This window comes from Gigantopelta aegis, chromosome 9 (assembly GCF_016097555.1).
Source record: "Gigantopelta aegis isolate Gae_Host chromosome 9, Gae_host_genome, whole genome shotgun sequence".
In the NCBI taxonomy this organism is placed as follows: Eukaryota; Metazoa; Mollusca; class Gastropoda; order Neomphalida; family Peltospiridae; genus Gigantopelta; species Gigantopelta aegis.
This window is the reverse complement of record NC_054707.1, coordinates 60,273,824-60,293,496: the sequence shown is the minus strand read 5'-3', so window position 1 is coordinate 60,293,496 and position 19,673 is coordinate 60,273,824. Positions and strand designations below refer to the sequence as shown.

Sequence of the window (19,673 nt, the reverse complement as noted above, 5' to 3'; positions counted from 1 at the left end):
GACAGAAATAATGTTTCACAGTGATTAATCGACCTTCCTGGAAATTGTCAAAATCGAGAATGACACCCCACGCACGTGTACGGAGCAACTGCGTGATGCACGTGCAAACTATGGAATGTGTTTCGGTATGTTGATAGACAGACCTGAACGTTCTTTACTAGGATGTCTGTGGTCAAAACGTATGTTCGGTCTAATAGTTGATATTAACATTAATATTTCAGGTTCCCCTACTTATTTTGAAGAGTATATATTAAATCTTTCCAATAGTTCGCGAACACACTATCGGAGATTCATGGTTGAATGCCACCGACAGCACGACTTTGTCGCAACATCTCTTGGAGATTCATGGTTGAATGCCACCGACAGCACGACTTTGTCACAACATCTCTTGGGTACAAAATGCCTAGAGACATGACATGAATCAACTGCATTCAGGTTTGAATACAGTATTTTTCAGTGTAGTGAAGCTATACTGTCTTCTTCTTTTTTTAATTTATAGACAGGAATAACCTGCATTCAAAACACAGTTAAGTCAAATTATTTATCCACGCCAAGGCAATTTACGTGTCTGGTTTAGTTTAGATCTGTAGAATACAGAAACGGCGTGTCAGTTAAGCTTCTTAGTGTAAATTATATCGTTAAAGATCCACTTAAAAACTATGTTGGTCTAGAGTACTTTTGGTTGGAATCTACAGCTTCTTCCTTTGAATACTCATTTCTGTACAAACGTCACGTGGTGTTTCCGATTGGTGGTGTTTCCGATCGCCCTGATGTTTATAGAAGCTCGTAGGGCGTAGGCGGTTTCGGTCGTAGGGTGGTTAAGTTTGTTCTGGGATCCCACTCCCCCTCTACCCCCCCCCCCCCCCCCCACCCCCCGATTGGTCACACTGAAGTTCCAGACAGGGACAGTGTTCCTTCTTAATTTACCCAATAAATAATTCTGTGAGGCCTGAGCCCAATCTTCCCCCTTGGCCTTCCTAGGGATAATTTATATGTTTAAGGAACGCCCGATAAAAAATAGCGCATATTATAAATTATTTAAATAGTTTGATAAGGGATAGGAATATTATTGTTAATTTATTATTTTAGATTGTGCTTTCTAAATTTGATATATTTGTTTTTAGTAAAATCCCATTTCCCCTATTAGTGTAAATATTCAAAATTGTCCCCTTAGTATTTCTGTCCCAGGTCGGATCTCTGGCTATCCAGAAACCGGACCCGGGATGGACACGCCTGAAACCTTAGTGGTATAGGGGCATAGAAGCTCAAATTGGTATTTTTAGTTGAACTTTTGGCGCTCTACAAAATCTGAATAAAACTGAGCTTTTTGATACTTACTTATTATAAGTGTTAACTATTATCCTGTTCAATTATTTAGACCCAAAGTTTTTTGCAAATGTTACGTTTATTTCCTATTCGATATTTTTTTTCTTTGCATTTACATGAAAAAACAAACCCAAACCCCGACAGGTTTTATATACAAATCATCATATGAAATGCACGAAGTTGACTTAATTCCACTTTTTAAAAATCTCTGTGTGTTCGGAATGCACGTTATGTCTTCTATAAATAACTAAGGTCATTTGCATATCAAAAGCATCATTCTATAGTGCGTTTCAAACTAATGTTCGGTTCTATCGTCCTATCCGCACAAATCGTAGTATGACCTATATTTAAGAAAATATCTGTAAACATGAAGCAGGCGCGGATTCAGGTGGGGAGTTCAAGTGACAAAACCTCAGTTTAAAAAAAAAATATGTATCAAATATTATAATTATATTGTGGAATACACAAGCGCGCGCGCTGAAGGGAGAGACAGACAAACAGAGAGAGAGAGAGAGAGAGAGAGAGAGAGAGAGAGAGAGAGAGAGAGAGAGAGAGAGGTGATTTATGTAACGACGCACTCAACATATTTTAATCTATGGTTATATGGTTATAGGGAGAGAGAGAGAGAAGAATATGGTATGCATGCGATTGGTGGAGGTGTGACCCTCTGCACAACCCCAACCCCACTTAAGGCTTCTTTTGTATATGGAGCAGGACGTAGCTCAGAGGTAAAGCGTTCGCTCATGGTAGGTCGACTGATCGATCCCACATGGTGGACCCACAACTGATGTATAAAGGCTGTGGTATGTGCTATCCTGTCTATGGGATGGTGCATATAAAACGTCCCTTATTGCTTATCAAAATTGCTTATCGGAAACAGTGGGCCATGTGGCGGTAGCGAGTTTCTTTCTCACTGTCATATTGGTCCTTAACCGTTTTGTCTGACGCCACATAAACGTATATCAAATGCGTTGAGTGTGTCGTTAAATAAACATTTCTCTCGTATGTATGTGTAGTCTATATGCATTTCTAGTCGATTAGTTTATAGGTTGTTAGGTTGTTTGATAGTGAATAATATGGAAATAAATTGTTTTTGGTGTTAAATAGTTCATGCATACATTAAAGTAATACTCCTGATGGGTATGGAGAAATAACTTAATCAGTCGACGAACTCATTTCTTCATCACTATCTTCGTTATGGGGGACTATCACAGGGGGTATTTTATTTCTTATAAAACTATTTGTTTTCTAAAATCTTCTTCGATCTTTATTACATGTTTAACTGCGTCAGAGAAGTGTGTAGGTGTGACAGAGTTCAATGCATGTGCAAGTTCTCTCCGCACCGTGGTCATTTTACCATCATTATGACGAGCTATGTGCCCTTTGACTTGACTCCAGATCAGTTCTATCGGATTGAGTTCAGAATGTCTTGGCGGCAGTCTTAGACACAAGTGCCCATGGCGTTCAGCAATATCATCAGTAACAAATTGCTTTGCACATTTGTTACTTTTCACAAGTTCATAAAGAACTGGCTTTGTCATGTTACTCTCAAAAGGTATATTTTTGTTTCGTAGCCACGACTGAATTTCTTCCTTTTTAGCGTTTAGTGCAGGACATCGTGTAATCTCAGTTAATTTGTTGTGGTAGCTTGCGTTATCCATGACGATAACAGAAGGTTCTGGTAGAGAAGGCATAAGTTGTTCTTCAAACCATTTGATGAAATTGTCATGATTCATCTCACCATGATAGTCTCCGTCTGTTTTTTTTAGCCTCAAAGATCAATTCACAGCCATCTATCAATCCATATTTGTCACAGCCAGCATGACAAATAATAAGTCTTTTTCCCTTCCCAGTCACCGAACAGAGTTTAGGAACTCGATCAGCAGCGTCTGATTTCGGCAGGTGATTGGCGGTACTTGTGCCCGGGTGGATATCTGTCCAGTGGTGGGATGTTGTGTGGTTGACATTCACCCAGGTCTCATCTTGATACACTATTAAATACCCCTGTTCTCGTAAACTGGATATTTCATGGAGATAGGATAGTCTCCTGTCTGATATATTGGCGTCCTCAAAAATCACATATGTTGGTATTTAAAATCGAGGTCATGGAGTGTTCTTCGTAAAGTTGATATGGATGTGTTGATTCCACATTCCTCCCTTAAAGCCACGTTAATCTTATGTAATGTAGGTAATTCGCCCTCTCTATAAAATCTGTATACTCGTCGTCTAATAACATCTTTATCAAATAAATCTATGAGTTTTCGGTCGTGTTTTTTAACAGTGATTTCTGTGCTCGGATTCGTAGAGCTTAGATTTTTCACAGTTCTTTTTACTGTTGAAACCGAAACTTTAAGTGCAGCGGCAACTCGATCGACAATTCGATAAGAAGCATACCTAGGTCTACCGCGCTGATATTCATCTTCAAAATAATCGAAAACGTTCTTAATACACGATTTTACATCAACTGAAGTGTTTTTCGATTTACCCATATTTTTCCTCAAATAACAATAACAAGAATGTCGACTAATACATTTTCAATGAATTTATATACCCTACCTAATTTGTATTTTACGTGGTTTACACATTGCTACAATACCACGTGCAGTCATAGATCGAAATAATGATGTTATTGACCAAGCAATGCTATCGTATTTTGGACATTCAGGGCTGTGTATGCGGGATACAAAATGGTTGAACCCATACGAGTCCGAACAATAGCCCTTTGGTTTTTCGCATTACAAATGTAACACCCCACCCCCAAACCCCAGCCCCTAGCACCACCATAAATACTATATATATATATATATATATATATTATATATATATATATATATATATATATATATATATATATATATATATATACGTATGAGTTCCCAATTTAGAGGCAAATTAAATAACATTTTTATTATTATTTGATGTTGGTGGCCTTTGACATTTATCCCCCCCCCCCGGTCTTCTGGGTCCGGCCCTGCATTAAATTTATTTTTAAATTTGGAAAGCACATTCCGCGGCGGTGTGTGAGGTGATTTGTGTTTATTACTGTGCTACACCTCAGTTGTGTTAGGTTAGGTATGGTATGCTAATATAGAATTGATATAATAAAATAAAAATACATAATACATTAGCTAAATTGATTAAATATAATGCACCTACAAGAGATGGTTACATGTTCTGTTTGTTTACATCTATGTTTAACGGAAAGATTAGACAATGCTGTTACACACTGCAAAACAATAATAACCTTCATTTAGTGAAACAAGCTATAATGGCCTTCACGTAGCCTCAGATCCCAATCTTTTGATATGCAAATGACCTTAGTTATTTATAGGAGAAATAACGTGCATTCCGAACACACAGAGATTTTTAAAAAGTGGAATTAAGTCAACTTCGTGCATTTTATATGATGATTTGTATATAAAACCTGTCGGGGTTTGGGTTTGTTTTCATGTAAATGCAAAGAAAAAAACATATCGAATAGGAAATAAACGTAACATTTGCAAAAAACTTTGGGTCTAAATAATTGAACAGGATAATAGTACAATGTATATCATATTTAATGAATCGTCGGCCTGTTGGCCATTCAAAACTTCAACAGATCAACAGAATATAAGGATTTATTCATTTCCAAATTAGAATACTTTGGGTTGAAGCAATCTAAACCTTGGTTGATTAAACAAATATTTGTATTCTATACTGTATACATGTATACTATTTGGTAGTCCTAATTTCAATATCTTATTACTTAAAGGGACATTCCTGAGTTTGCTGCATTGTAAAATGTTTCAGACTAATAAAATATTTATACTATTAAACTTACATATTAAAAATATATTTTCTTGTTTAGAATATTAGTATCTGTATATTCAATCCGTTTCTGGTCGTCTTAATATTTGTGAAAAAACTCAAACTGGATTTTGTCTTAAAATAATTTCGTATGTCCGAAAACAAATATTTTAGGAAATAAAATGAAATTTAACCTAGTACAAATATTAGAACGATCAGAAACACGTTTAATATATAGCCACTAATATTTTATGCAGAAAAATATATTTGATATGTAATTACAATCGTTAAAAAGTCTCTGTTAGTCGAGAACATCTAAAAAAATTGCAGCAAATTCAGGAATGTCCCTTTAACAATACTTGTATAGATATAACGTATTATTAGTAAATATTTAAAACAAAATCCAAATTTTATAGAAGTTGTAATAAAACTTAACTGAAATATTAAAGTATTATTTATTTCCGAAATGGAAAATCGATTAATAATTAAACAAACCATTTTGTTATCTCTATTTATTTATATTTTAATAATGAGCGCATTTGGTACTAAATATGAAGAGAGACAATGCTGATATAGAGCAGTAGGGTGGATGAGGGTGGGTACGTCTGCCGGCCCCATTAACTCTAATTATCTATCTATCCATCCATCCATCCATCCATCCATCCACCATTTTCCTCCTCTAAAGAAACAAAACAGAGCACTGCCTGAACATGTTTATTGACAATATTTAATCAATCGTCTTTAATTAATAACAATAACGATAAGAGAGACAGCGGTTCTGATCGATATCCAGCTCAGAAGACTCACCATTAAGTCACGGTTTGTTTGTCAGACGCTGATAGTGGAGAGTTCTGTTGTATATCAAAATAAAAGAGTTTTAGTAAAAATGTGGCAGGAGACACTTAGTGCAGTACTACTGATGCATATCACTATTGTTCTGTTCATCAAACAACTTTTTTTTTGTTTTCAGGCAAGATAAAATGTATGTACTTTTTAAAATGTACAAAACAGAAATTAAAATTTGTTCTCTTTATGTTCAGTTTGATAATGTCTGTGCGTGAGCGCACACGCGTTTAAGTGTTTATAAATGTATAATGTACATGTATATATGTATGTATGTATGTATGTATGTATGTATGCATGTATTGATGTATGAATATCTATATATTGTATTTATGTCGAGGTTGAATACATAGATATTAACGCACTGCCGCAGGGGATAGTTAAATCCTTTCTGGGCTCACAATTTGTCCCATGCCGTCGCTGGGACTCGAACATGTGGCACCGAATCTCTCGCAAATTGAAAACTAACCACGATGCGCTCTGAGCTATTGAGGCATCCATAAAAAGGATGCTCTTTAATGCAACCACATGCATGGGGCCCACAATCTACGCGGTCGATCCCGCTTACGTGCATGAAACAGTGGGCAGACCTGGCACTGGCTGGTATGTATGTCTGTATGAATATCTATATATTGTATGTATGTCGAGGTTGACTGTTACATAAATATTAACGCACTGGCGCAGGCGATAATTAAATCCATTCTGGCCTCAGATGCATGTATGTATGTATCTATCTATGTATGTATCTATGTGCATGTGTATATGTGTGTCTATGTATTTGTAGACACAAACACAGTTATACACTAGACACACACACGCACACACGCAAACACACGCACGCAGACACAAACACAAACACTGACACGCAAACACGTACATAAACGTTATTCCTTTGTTTTCTCAGAGAGAGTGCATCAGCATCCATATTGGCCAGGCCGGAACTCAGATCGGCAATGCATGCTGGTGTCACGTGGATCCTATAATACCTGTAACTGAATAAAACACGATTATCCAAATATCTCTCCTAACTGTATATCTATTAGATCTCTCTGTATCGGGCAAGCTACTACCCGAGTGGCCCGGCTCTAGGAGTGATCAGAGATAATCTTATATAAGATATATATATATATATATATAGCACGTTTAGTTCACTAGAAAACACAACAAAACACAATACACTTTGGAATCTGTATTAACACTACGCTGACAAATGTACTTGCCGCAGTAGTTAATTAACAACAACAATATAATAACAACCCAGAGCTAATCACTTAATTAGTTAATCACTAGGGGTCTAGTTTACACAATATTCTAAATCACTTCACCGTGATACAACACACACACGTGTGATAATTGAGAAACGCTGCCAGGGGAACTTAATTAATAAAGGAATTACAACTCTATTCCTAACTGGTTAATTTTTAATTAACCCTTAAATACTCATTCAGTAACCTTGTAATACAGAATTAATACGTCTCGAGGGTGTTATTTGTCGAGATAGTTGTTAACATCTGTTGTGTAATAATTAAGAAAAAGAATGGGTCCAAGCTCACAAATAACCGAAGCAGGTTTGACACTTCATTATTCTTTCATTTCAATGTCAGTGTTCGCATCCCGGTACCGGCTCCAACCCAGAGCGAGCTCTTAAAGGGGCATTCCTGAGTTTGTTACATTATAAGATGTTTCCGACTAATAAAATTTTTCTACGATTAAACTTACATATTAAATATGTTTTCTTGTTTAGAATATCAGTGTCTGTATATTCAATTTGTTTCTGGTCGTCTTAATATTTGTAAGGAGCTCAAACTGAATTCTGTTTTCAAATAATTTCGTACGTACGAAAAAATAATATTTTAGGAAATAAAATGAAATTTAACCTAATAAAAATATTAGAACGATCAGAAACACCTTTAATATACAGCCACTAATATTTTATGCAGAAAAATATATTTGATATATAATTACAATCGTTTAAAAGGCTATGTTAGTCGATAACACCTTAATAGTTGGAGCAAACTCGGGAATGTCCCTTTAAGGGCTCAATGGGTAGGTGTAAGGCCACTAAACCCTCTTCTCTCTCTCTCACTAACTACTAACAAACTAACAACTAACCCACTGTCCTGAACAGGCAGCCCAGATAGCTGAGGTGTGTGCCCAAGACAGCGTGCTTGAACCTTAATTGGATATAAGCACGAAAATAAGTTGAAATCAATCAATCAATCAATGTCAGTGTACAGAAAATTATAAAATTTACGCAAAACATTATCAAATAGAATTAATTTAACACAATCCCCCAACAAACACACACAAAAAACAACAAAACCCCCACAAAAAACCTAACAGTTTTAGAACATTTAGTTTATACACCGTAAAAAATAAACATGAGCTCATATTCCAACACACAATACAAGTTGCAATCAAAAATATAATATAACTTAAAAGTTAAGTTAAATATCTTTTTATGCCAAACTGTTAAAATGTTTTGCTAAATGTGATAACTAACTACAGTAGTATAAAATACATGAACAACTAGTTGACTAGAAAAAGGCCATTTATTGGTGATATAATACATGACGAAAACTGACAATATTCACATACATATCTATCTAGTTGCATAACATCAATATATGTACTAAATAAATTTGACACTATTATCACTAATAAATTCAAAGACGCCACCATATTATGAACCTCACAATATACCCAAACAACTTTTAAGTTCATCATCATCTTCAGATAATCTGGACGAGGGCGCGATGTGCCCGTGTTTCTAGTGACTACGGAGGCATACTTTTCCGACATAAAATAAAAACTAGATGTTCTGAAATACAATTCCCCACATTCTACAAGTAAAAGGGGCGATACGTAGCCCAGTGGTAAAGCGCTCACCTGATGCGCGGTCTGTCTGGCTATTTCTGGTATATGAGAGACCGTGGTATGTGCTATCATGTCTGTGGGATAGGACATATAAAAGATCCCATGCTACTAATGGGACAGTGTAGCAGGTTTCCTCTCTAAGACTATATGTCAAAATTACCAAATGTTCGACATACAATAGCCGATAATTAATAAATCAATGTGTTCTAGTGCTGTCGTTAAACAAAACACACTTTAACTTTAACTTTATAAGTAAAATTCATCATGACAAATGCTGGTAAATACAAAACGTTTTAAATGTATATTCGTTAAATATATAGACGCCTCAGTAATGCTGCCCCGGAAAATGTGGCACGATGTGATAAGAAAGGAATGTAGGAATGTACCGTAGATTCATTAGTCCAATTATCATTATCAACGATTTCCGCAAGAAATTATATCACAAAAGTTACAAATATATTTTTAAAATTCAACTTTTAAACTTTATAAGTAGGACTAATTTTAAGGCCAGCTAAATTCCCACCTCTATTTTATGATACGTAACACTAACATGAACCTGCCCTAACGTAACGAAAACACACAATCTAATTAAAATTAGCTCCACTATTACATGTGGAGCTCATGTCCACCAATCAAAACCTTACTTGCAGAATCCTGCCAGTGATTTAAAAATAATTTGAAAACATTCCGAATTATCCTGAGGGTATACGACATGTTTCGTGTGAATTACGAATGCCTTAAAACATGTTTTATTTTATAAAATAAATAATTTGTAATGTAAAACTGAAGACTGATTTAGTTAGGGTTTTTTTTTATAAATAAATAAATAATTTTTAATGTAAAATTGAAGACTGATAACCCACCCCGTACGTATTGGTATGGTTCGCTGTACTGCGGCCACTAAAATAGACTCGCCCAATATTTTTAGAATTTTTATGCTCCCAAATAACGTTATAAAAGGCGAAGTGTGATTGGTCAATATTTAAATTATTATTTACAGACGAAATGTTACCTGGACATTGGGGACTACGCAGTGTTGTTAGCAATCCGATTAAAATTAGTTCTACTGGTCTAAATAAGGCATTCGTAATTCACATGAAACATATGGTATACCCTCAGGATAATTCGGAATGTTTTCAAATTATTTTTAAATCACTGACAGGATTCTGCAAGTAAGGTTTTGATTGGTGGACATGAGCTCCAACTGGCTGGTGTTAGATCCACATGTAATAGTGGAGCTAATTTTAATTAGATTGCGAAAACACATCGACAACACGCGTGAAGGAACCAGCTCTACACAGACTTCGACATATGAGTCTAATAATATATAAGCAAAATATACAAAAATATTGTATTATTGACACCACTAATCCACCAACTAACAAATTACAAAAATATTAAAGTATTAAATGTATTCTTTAAATACCCACAATATTACCGTACACCTGTCAAACAATAACTTCTAAATTTTACCTATCTAATGGAATGAATGAATGTTTAACGACACAGCATATATTATATACACAACATTTTAGTGTGGGCTCAGTAGGCTGGTTGAGTTGCAAAAACAAATATCAGTCATTCCATCTCGCCACAAATGTTTTATATTTATTTTTAGTACAGTATGATGTTCTTTCTAAGACACAATATTTGTGTATAGTACGTTTAAGTTGCTCGAAATGAAAACATTTCTTTGTGAATTTAGAATGAAATATAAATTGGTTTACCATAATTATAATAATATTTAATATTTTGTTTTTTGCCAAGTTGAAAATCGTTCAGAGACAAAAATAAGAGTGGCTATCCTTATCCATTCTTGCAACCTTTTAAACAATAACCTGCACAATAAAATAATAAATACAAATATGATTCAACTGACTCATTACAGAATCTAGTTTGGAATAGATATCAGTTTAATATCAAATAAAAACATAAAGACATATTTTTGGAAGAATTATTTTAATTATTCTTTACTGAAACCACTGTAATCTAGTATATAATATATATACTATATATATATATATATATATATATATATATATATATATGTATGTATGTATGTGTGTGTGTGTGTGTGCGTGCGTGCGTGCGTGCGTGCGTGCGTGCGTGTATATATATATATATATATATATATATATATATATATATATATGAAGATTTAAATCATAATAGTTAAAAATATATTAGTAACGTTTTTGAATTCTTCATTTAATTCATTTTGCCTTGATGGTATACCATTTGTACAGTAGACTGTGTCATCAGAAGGCACACACATTTCAGCTTTATTACAGTATTTATACATTCATGTACATATGTGTAGCTATAGACACAAACAAATAAACATTCTAACATGGATAATTTTTACAAATAAACAATGTGACTAACGTGCGAGATACACAACTGGCATTAAACTATGCTAACGCTCGATTCAATGAAGGGTCAAACAGCTTACTCAAATGTATTTCTTCGGAGTCAAAAAGTATATTAACATTTTGTTCTTGATTGGCAAATACTTTGTATATTATATGCCGAGATCCTAAAAGAGGTTTTGTAGAAAGAAATGACCATTTCTCAAGTGGAGTAACGTTAGCTCTTCAAAAATAGTGAACGGTGTCATACTTGAATAGTTTACCACCTGGATCAAACATATAAGAGGCAACTTTCTCATCTTCAAGTGTTACTATATACTTTGAAAAAAGCCAGAGTAATATGCATAAACTTTTTTCAAACAGTATTTGACATGACCGTAATGCACTGTCTGTAATAATCATCACCTGTATTAGTAATTAGACTAATTGTGGAAGGTAACTGAAAGTGAAGCGAATAGGACCACAATGTTTCGGTACTTTGTATTAATCTTGTTATCCAAGTTAATTTTAAGTCATTTCAAAATATTCTAGATTTACCATTTTCAATCCCCCATTTTCAATTAGTTGTGTTATTGTTGTTCTAGCTATTCTGTCTTAAGGAATCCTTCGAAATATATGACAATGCAACAATATTAATATGTATTAAGTATATGGTTAAAACAGAATGAATACATAACGGATAATAGAAGATTAATGTAAACTTTTAAACCGCCCTACTTACCGACATAACAAATAAAACACTAGAAAAGACTATTATTTATGAATAATCATAATTCCATTTAATAATCCTTTTCGACAAGTATCATGCTAAATATTGATGTACTCAAGATGATATGTTAAGGGCACACACACAGACAGACAAACACACACACACACACACACACACACACACACACACACACACACACACATATATATATATACAAGTGTATTTTTATCGATTCATACGTTTTCAAATGAATTTAACCAGATGAAAATTGTTATGCTATGAAAAATAAATAAATTGATCAATCAATCAACCAACAAAGTGAATCATCTTTTAAAATTTCTAAATTTCTAAATTAAAATCACTGTGAATGTTAAGATAATCAAAATTTAGTTTTTAACAAACATGAATTTATAAGAAAGTTTTAATAACAAAATACATTTACACAAAATGTTTTGTGGAAGAACAAATAAAAATCTAACACATAATTCACAAAGTCTAGTATATAAATATATATTATATAAAACATCACCACCAACAGTGAATATAAAACAACAAAACGCATAGTAAAAACAGCCCAAATACTTTTGCCCTCCCCCCCAACCCTGTTCGGCTAGAGACAAGACACTGCGATTTTGTTCTACAAAAAGTGTTTCAGTTATTCTGAATATCTTCATTAACTATATATATATATATATATATATATATATATATATATATATATATATATAGTCCATGAAGATATTCAGAATAACTGAAACACTTTATATATATACATGTTTATATATATATATATATATATATATATATGTACACAAATATATGCCAAAGGCCGTGATATGTACTATCCTGTCTGTGGGATACTGCATATAAAAATCCATTGCTATCCATTGAAAGAGTAGTTCATTGCGTGGCGGCAGCGGGTTTCCTCTCGTTATATGTGTTGTCTTTAACCATATGTCCGACGTCAAATAACCGTAAATAAAATGTGTTGAGTGCGTCGTTAAATAAAACACATTCCTTCCGTTCCTCACACACACACACACACACGGCACACACGCACGCATGCACGCACGCACGCACGCACCACACATGACACTCCCTTTCTACTTCGTCTGTAGGACTGTCATTCCCATAACTAGTTTGGCAAATCTAAACATGCACCAATCATAACTTTTGTAAGACGTTTTGTTATGGCACGCAACAATCATAACGTTTATAAGACATTTGTTATGGAACGCACCAATCATAACATTTATAAGACATTTGTTATGGAATGCATCAATCATAACTTTTATAAGACATTTGTTATGGAACGCACCAATCATAACTTTCATAAGACATTTGTTATGGAACGCACCAATCATAACTTTCATAAGACATTTGTTATGGAACGCACCAATCATAACTTTTATAAGACATTTGTTATGGAACGCACCAATCATAACTTTCATAAGACATTTGTTATGGAACGCACCAATCATAACTTTTATAACACATTTGTTACAGAACGCACCAATCATAACGTTTATCTGACATTTGTTGAGGAACGCACCGATCATATCTTTTATCCGACATTTGTTGAGGAACGCATCAATCATAACATTTATAAGACATTTGTTATGACATGCACCAATCATAACATGTATAAGACATTTCTTAAGGCATGCATCAATCGTAACATTTATCTTTCACTGTTTAAATGTATTTTAAATATACAGTTAAGTAATATAATCGCCACGTATATTGTATTTACATAGAAGAGGGCTTCGTAAGTGGTCAAACGTGTCTGATTCTTTTGTTCTTTGTACAATAAAATATGTTTTCAATCAATCAATCACAACATTACACGGTAAACAAAATGGCCACTTCAGGATCCTATCAAATAGTTCGTGAACGTTAGCTGACTGAACTTGGGGCAGAAGTACGCAAAAAGTGAGGCATCTTCCTCCATTGCGGATAACCGTCTAGAGTACAGATTATAGAACTTGTTAGTTCATTATTTGCATCTAAAAGACACACTTATCAGCAAAAATATGAAAGCACATTGACGCTGCAATGTTTTTGCATATTTGAAATATTCGACAAAATATGAGAAGTCAGGCATTTGTTTGCCCACTCCTGCATACGTCTGTGATGGATGCAATGTGGATCAATGGATTCCTGCCCCGTGAGACCCCCGATCTTATCTTATGGATAGGCGTATTCGAAACCATAGAGGTATATGGACACGTTAAATTCCTAGTCAAGTCAAGTCAAGTGGATCAATGAAGCACTGTATATCGAATACCATAGTATGTGCTGTCCTGCTTGTGGATGGCGCATATAAAAGATCCCTTGTCAGAATTACCAGTGATTAATAAATCTATGTTCTTTATAGATTCCGTTAAACAAAACAACCCCCATCGCTAACCACAGGTGATACATGAAACGAAACTCGCCTAGTTATTAGTTTCAGTAAAGTTACCTTCTTCTAGTGTTTCAGCAATTGAATTTAATTGACACTCTTTTAAACCTCGAATAAGTGCTTCTTTAGTTGCCAACGTTCCTTCCTTTCGTTCCCAAACGGAGAACATTTCATAAGCTTGCATCTGTAAATCAACATGATGACGATTCACACAGTGATCGATATCCTTCGCCAACAATCCCAGAGCCAGCGCTAGACGCTGCCAGTTAGACCCAAGTTCTGCGGAGACCTTTTGAAAAACTGCCAAAAGTTCGCCTACAAAGCAAACAAAACAAAGATATATCACTGAACATGGCAGCACAAATTAATTTTAAAGATAATATTCTGCATGTTACTTCGTTGAATAATGCAAGTGAATCTTAAATAGTTGTGTAGGAACTAAACGACAGTGCTAATTTCGGCGCCATATCTTATATTTTGGTGCGTGTGTATGTGTGCCAAAACCCCCCTAAAAACCCAACAACCCTGCTGAATATGGAATTGTCTAAACAGAATGGGGTCTGTAGTTTTAATATTTGACTCTCATTACTAAATGGATATTGGACACTGACCACTTTTTCAAGTAAACAAAGGTAGATAACTTAGCGTTTGGCATAGCATTCTTTTACTTAAAAGCTTTAATCTATTGCTATTTAAACAACGTTTGACCAATGGGCCTATAATTGTTACTGAATGTGGCAAATATCCATATAGTAATGAATGTGAAATATTAAAATTACAATCACCATACGTTTTAGACATTTCATTATTCAGTAGGGTTGTTGTGGTTTGGGGGCCATAAATCTGAAGAAAGTAAACGTCGCTCGTTTTAAGTCAACACCAGGGCCCGTGCTTATAACACTTTTAGTCTATAGTCCGTCCCATCATTTAATAAAAGACATTTTTTTGTAAATAACTTGTGTGTGCAATTTACAAATCAGTCGGCTCGGAAATAAATAACCTGTATTTAATGTTTTGTCAAAACAGCTTATAGTAACGAGCGTTATTTAGTTAAGAACGTACATACAGCGTGTATTCCAAGACGTTTAAAAGTAAATTTACCTCTTTATTGACGTTCTTACCTTTATATGGCATTAACCCGTGTGACGTATTTGTGCTTGTTGATGTCATTTTGGAGAAGGCTTGAAATGAAGGGTCTTTATTTCCTGACGCCGATAGTTCTGCCAAGTCCGTACTGGAAATACTTTTATGGTATGCATGTGACTCGGCATTTATAACTCTGCCGTCAACAGTTCTTACTATCTCTTTCTGATAAAAACTCTGCACAGCCACTACCTGACTGGCTGGGTTATCCGCCATTGTTGAATCCGTCACTGTCTGTATGGTTTTTTGCATCAATGTGGTACATGCAGAATTCTGGGTTTCGGTTTCAAGGTTTCCGTCTTCAGGAGTAGTATTTGAAATGAGTGCGAACTTTTCGGTTTCGCTGATACTTTTCGAAATGTGCTGCACCAACATTTCAGACTGGGTCTGCACGGCGGCTTCTGTGGATGAAGACATGCTTTCACCCATGCACTGCATATCATTTTTCATCTTGAATCCATCTTTAAATATATTTGTTTGATGGACATCCGTTAATCGTATTCCCTTGGGGATAGTTTCTCTTTCATCAAACTTCTGTGGACTCTCTAGCATAGAATCCTCTTGGGCATCATCTGCGAAACATTCAAAACAATGCTTTATTATCTAGCAAAAAGTTTGTTCTAGCAAACGTAGATCGCCATAATGATCAGGTCAAAACTTATAATTGATACATTTTTCTATAATGAATAAAAAACCAAAACAAAAAATCCCATAAACCTGCCCCCCCCCCAAAAAAAAAAAAATGTCCGCCGTGAACTTAAATAATGACAAACTATGCCTCAAGATATTGAGTTGAAATATTGTGTATAGCCTTATTATGTACTGTTACAGATCAAGTTTGACTTTCGTGGCGAGTTACGAATGGTTTAAACAGAAAGAAAACCCCACAACGAATCAAAATAAAATTTCGACCATCAAAATTGTTTTCTTAATTTTTGTGCAAAAAATAGATGTAAACATCACATTTGAGTGATCAACTTATTATCTCTATGTGGTTTATTTATACATTTGTAATTACAAGAAAACAAATTAGCAAATGGTGTAAACTGTAATATAATAATTTTTTTTTACACATTTTCATTATAAAAGTGTTTGCAATCTAAATCTAGACTGTTGACCATTTGTATTGTGCTTACATTACATTATTCTGAGTAACAATTTTCTGGATATAAGTATTCAAAATGGCGGCAAAGTAATAGGAAACTTTTTTAATTTACCCGTTTACTGGTTAACGTGGACCTTAATACAATTACACAGGTAGGTAGATTATGGTCAAATGATTGCTAGTAGTGAAAATAATCAAAAGTGAACTAATTTTATATAATTTAATAAAAGATTCAACTTGAAGAACCGATTTGGCAGTCCACTGGAATTACTTGATATCCCGAGTGTAAAACAAATCCCAATGGCTTAGGGCATCGGGTTAGCGTATTCTAGAAACCTCTTCAGTGACTAACACAACTGAATCTCTTTATTTTGTTCTTTAAATAATAAAAAAATAAATAACGTTAGCAGTAGCCTATCTGATGGTAGTGTGTTTATTTTCTCATTGTCAGTACAAAGTGTATCAATAAACACACCTTAAACACGAACAGTTTTAATATGCTGAGGTATTGCTAACTATCACCGCTGTCCTCTTTCTCTTGTATATAAAACGGTCCATACCACAGTCAAATGAATGAATAAATGAAGGAATTAATGTTTAACGACACCCCAGCACGAAAAATACATCGGTTATTGGGTATCAAACTATAGTAAAGTCAAAACATGAAATGATGATCAACATCAATATTAAAATTCAAGAGTCAAATAAAAACACAGTATAAACAGTGAAATATACAAATACCATAACAATACATTTTAAATAGCTCACCTTCAAGTAATAGTCTTTTTCCATAGAATAATATAGCTTTTCGTTCCCTCTGTCCTTGACCCAGTTCATCAAAAGAGAATATCGAGTAGATCCCACCGCGATACTTCGTTTCAGGCTGCGACAATCTGCACACGATGACTGTATCGCAACGCTTTATGCCTGCTTTTGCAAGGGTGTGCACGTTGTCCAAAGAATTTCCGTCAAAAATGAGGTTCATTTCGCAACTACTCATTTTGATAACTTTCGACAGGAAAATCTTCATCTCCAACACGGTGGTCTTGCATGCATAATCTACAACAATCCACCGTCGTTTTCCTGAATATACGACTCCGACTTCCACACGATTTATACAGATCACCATATCAATGGAGTCATCTGGGCCGATATGATACGTTTTCAACAGTTCGTCATCATCCATTTCGGCCCCCGAGTACCGCAGCAGAAACAAAAAATAATTGATTCTTTCTGATGATGCCAAAGTATCTCGCAACTTGATCACTTTGTCGCGTTTATACATTTTCACACATACTGAAGATACATGTTTGTTGTTTTCATTTATTATTCTAACTCTGAATATTGTCTTGTTTGATGCTTCAGCACGTATTGTACAGTTCGGTATGAATGCATCTAAGTTCTCAAGTAATATGCCATCTGGTATTTTCTTGTCTTTTAATATTAGCTTCAAAGAGTTGGGCGTCTTTTTAAAATGTTTCCCGACAAGACTTCGCAGATCGTCTGTCGTTGCTTTTCTGTCTATCATGATGACTTTTGGAATGGCATTGTGTCTTGCATAGGTGAAATAAACAAGAACGGGCATGCTGTCCGTGCTGCCTATGAGTACATCAACATCAGAAAGTACCAACCCAGGATCAGATATATCTAATTCTGGTCCAACCAGAACATCATAACTGTTCAGAATATGAGACTGATTGGTAAACCAAATTTCATCAGTGTTGTCTAAAATAGTTGGAAATTGTTTTCCAAACTGTCGACTGAATTTGAATTTAAGTTCTTCCACCGTGTCAGTAGTGAAGCAAGTCAAGTGATACAGAATTTCCATATCTGATGTTGGATGATAGTGACACTTCACTGTCAGTTCTATCTGTTTTACGAATCTGCATTGTATCAAACCACTTGATTCCACTATTTCAGAAAGCTTTTGTGTAGAGCTTTTAATCATTCGCCCGTGTATAAATAAGAATATCATTTCCAGATCGTCTTTTTCTTGATTCTTAAAAACAGAACTAATTAATGCCGCAACAGTCGTATTTTCGTCCACCATAGCACAACAACATTGTTGAAATTGAAAAACATGCCTTCCAAATACCAAAAATAGGTTTTTCTGACATTCTTTATCTGTAATTACCGCCATAGGTTGCATGTTTTGTATATTGGTAAACACATACTCTTGTGGTACCGTGTATTTTTCAGCCACAAGTCTTTGTAGCTTTTTTTCATTCTTATTATCTGCAACTGGACATGTCTCCGCAGGTACCAAAGAACAGACTGTTCGACCCCGGACATCAAATACAAGTGTCCAAAGATCAGTGATTCCCATCCACTTTAACACTTTAGGATATCCTGAAAATGTACCAAATTCTAACATTAATTAAAACAATTTAAGTGAAAATACTACAAGAAAATATCCAAGATGCTGAGCCGTATCACTTGAATCAAACCTTTGAGGCTAAACCAAATACCATTTGAATATACATTAAAGGCGCAGATCCTAGTTTCAGGTCGTGCAAATGGACACTAAGTTTAGTTAATCTACAAACCTATAACACATTTGGATGAAGTTATAACAGAGAGAAGCTATAGTCTGTGATGTTTAAACGGGGAAATATTGTCTAAAATAACAATAGCTTGTTTCGAAAACCATTACTTCTCAGACAAACGTGCGTTTTTAGAATTATGAAAAAAACATTTTGGGGTACTACAAAAACCTGCATGAGAACCACTTCAGGTGTACGAAAATTAATATTCTAAATAATAGAATGTAAATAATTCTAATTTAAATGATCAAAAACGGCCATAATAGAGAAAAATACGTCGTAGTGTCTAGGGTCTGTCACAAGTAGTTTCTGACTGCTTGCAGTATTAACATAACTGATATTTAGAAAACACCTTCGTATTTAATTCTTCCTTTCTGGCATGCTAAACCACAAAAACACGCTCTGATTTGGTGCATATGTAGACATATCGAACATAATGAATGAATGAATGTTTAATGACACTCCAGCACAAAACATATATATCGAACAGATGCAGTCATCTTACCAAACAAGTAAGCTATAAGAATATATGACAATCGTGCTATACAGCAGAAATCCTACAGCTTCT

General features: G+C 34.7%; 1 protein-coding gene across 2 annotated transcripts in view; it reads right to left on the bottom strand.

The window, feature by feature from the left end:
- The window catches only part of LOC121380654, a 97,060-nt gene extending 79,183 nt beyond the window's left edge, over positions 1-17,877 (bottom strand). Inside the window, exons 1-3 of one of the 2 annotated variants that reach the window (XM_041509585.1) lie at positions 17,331-17,877; positions 15,436-16,029; positions 12,737-14,629 (exon numbers count right to left, since the gene is read on the bottom strand). In XM_041509585.1, the coding sequence (XP_041365519.1) occupies positions 14,349-14,629; positions 15,436-16,029; positions 17,331-17,847 (1,392 nt within the window). In that variant the 5' untranslated portion in view covers positions 17,848-17,877 and the 3' untranslated portion in view covers positions 12,737-14,348. Of the gene's footprint in view, positions 1-12,736; positions 14,630-15,435; positions 16,030-17,330 lie in introns of those variants that run through there. The other variant, XM_041509584.1, reaches the window with a different exon arrangement.
- Between the last annotated feature and the right edge of the window lie 1,796 nt (positions 17,878-19,673).